This window comes from Pediculus humanus, genomic scaffold (assembly GCF_000006295.1).
Source record: "Pediculus humanus corporis 1103172109040 genomic scaffold, whole genome shotgun sequence".
In the NCBI taxonomy this organism is placed as follows: Eukaryota; Metazoa; Arthropoda; class Insecta; order Psocodea; family Pediculidae; genus Pediculus; species Pediculus humanus.
In genome coordinates, this window is record NW_002988417.1 from 1 (window position 1) to 1,170 (window position 1,170).

The 1,170-nt window shown below is 31.8% G+C and overlaps 1 protein-coding gene across 1 annotated transcript; it reads left to right on the forward strand.

The window, feature by feature from the left end:
• Positions 1 to 90: 90 nt before the first annotated feature.
• On the forward strand, positions 91 to 1,062 carry Phum_PHUM622180 (guanylate cyclase, putative; the record flags this gene model as incomplete). Its single annotated transcript, XM_002433245.1, has 3 exons — positions 91 to 207; positions 297 to 520; positions 996 to 1,062. The coding sequence occupies 3 exons, from the start codon at positions 91 to 93 to the stop codon at positions 1,060 to 1,062; spliced, it is 408 nt and encodes a 135-aa protein (XP_002433290.1).
• Between the last annotated feature and the right edge of the window lie 108 nt (positions 1,063 to 1,170).

The following is a 1,170-nucleotide window of genomic DNA, read 5'->3' on the forward strand; positions in this document are numbered from 1 at the left end:
TTCGAAAAAATTACTTTGCCCGATTTTTATTTTTCCGTTCTCCTCAAATTATTCCCGTTCGGAGTCATATTCGGACAAGATATGAAAATAATGGGAGTCGGTGAAAAACTCCATTTTGTTTTGGGCGATGTTAATCCCCTTGGAGAAAATGTGACGAATCTATTGAAATTGAGAAGGCCAAGGGGTATAACGTTCATCTGGAAAAATGTAAGATAATGATGATGATGAGGAGGAGAAGAAGAAGAAAAACAAATAAATTAATTAATATATCCCGCCATTTTGAATTTATTCCTTAGATATTGTACCTTCAATCCGTTTTGTTCGAATTGGAAATTATTAGTAGATCGTGTAAAACGTCACGGAATTCGGAACAAAGGACGCAGTCGGACGAATCTTTGGCTCTTGTTGAGAAAAAAGGAAGCCATCATCATCATCATCAAAATTTGAAAAGTATTCTTCTTAAAGGTCAAATGTTTTATTTGAAAGATATAAAATCCGTTATTTTTCTATGCAGTCCCCTGTAAGTATAAAAATATTATTTAATTGATACTAATTAAATTGAACTCATGTAATAACACATACATTCTCTCTCTCTCTCTCTCTCTCTATCTATGCCTTTTTCTCTCTCTCTCTCTCTATCTATCTATGCCTATCGCTCTCTCTCTCTCTATCTATGCCTTTTTCTCTCTCTCTATGCCTCTCTCTCTCTCTATGCCTCTTTCTCTCTCTCTCTCTATCTATCTATGCCTATCGCTCTCTCTCTCTCTCTCTAACACTCAAAATGCCGTAGGATGGTTTTAGTTTTGTTTAATATTAAAAAAAAAAATTTATCCTTTGAATAAATCAATTGTTATTCAATAAACGTTTCAATGTTTTAAATATTACTTTCTTACCAAGCCCCAATTTATAAAAATAAACTTGAAATGCCGGAAATCCAACAAACTTTTTTTTCTTTTTGAAAAAATTCTTTTTTATGTAAATATAATTTTTGCCAGAAAGTTTTTCCTTTTACAAATCTATTTCTCAACCGACGCATCTGTTATAACTAAAAGAAAAATTTAAATTTACAATTTTCCACTCGACAAAAACGTTTTTTTTTCCTTTTCGTTTCAGTATCAACGATTTGGACGAACTACCAAATATGGGCCTTTATTTAAACGATTTAAATAT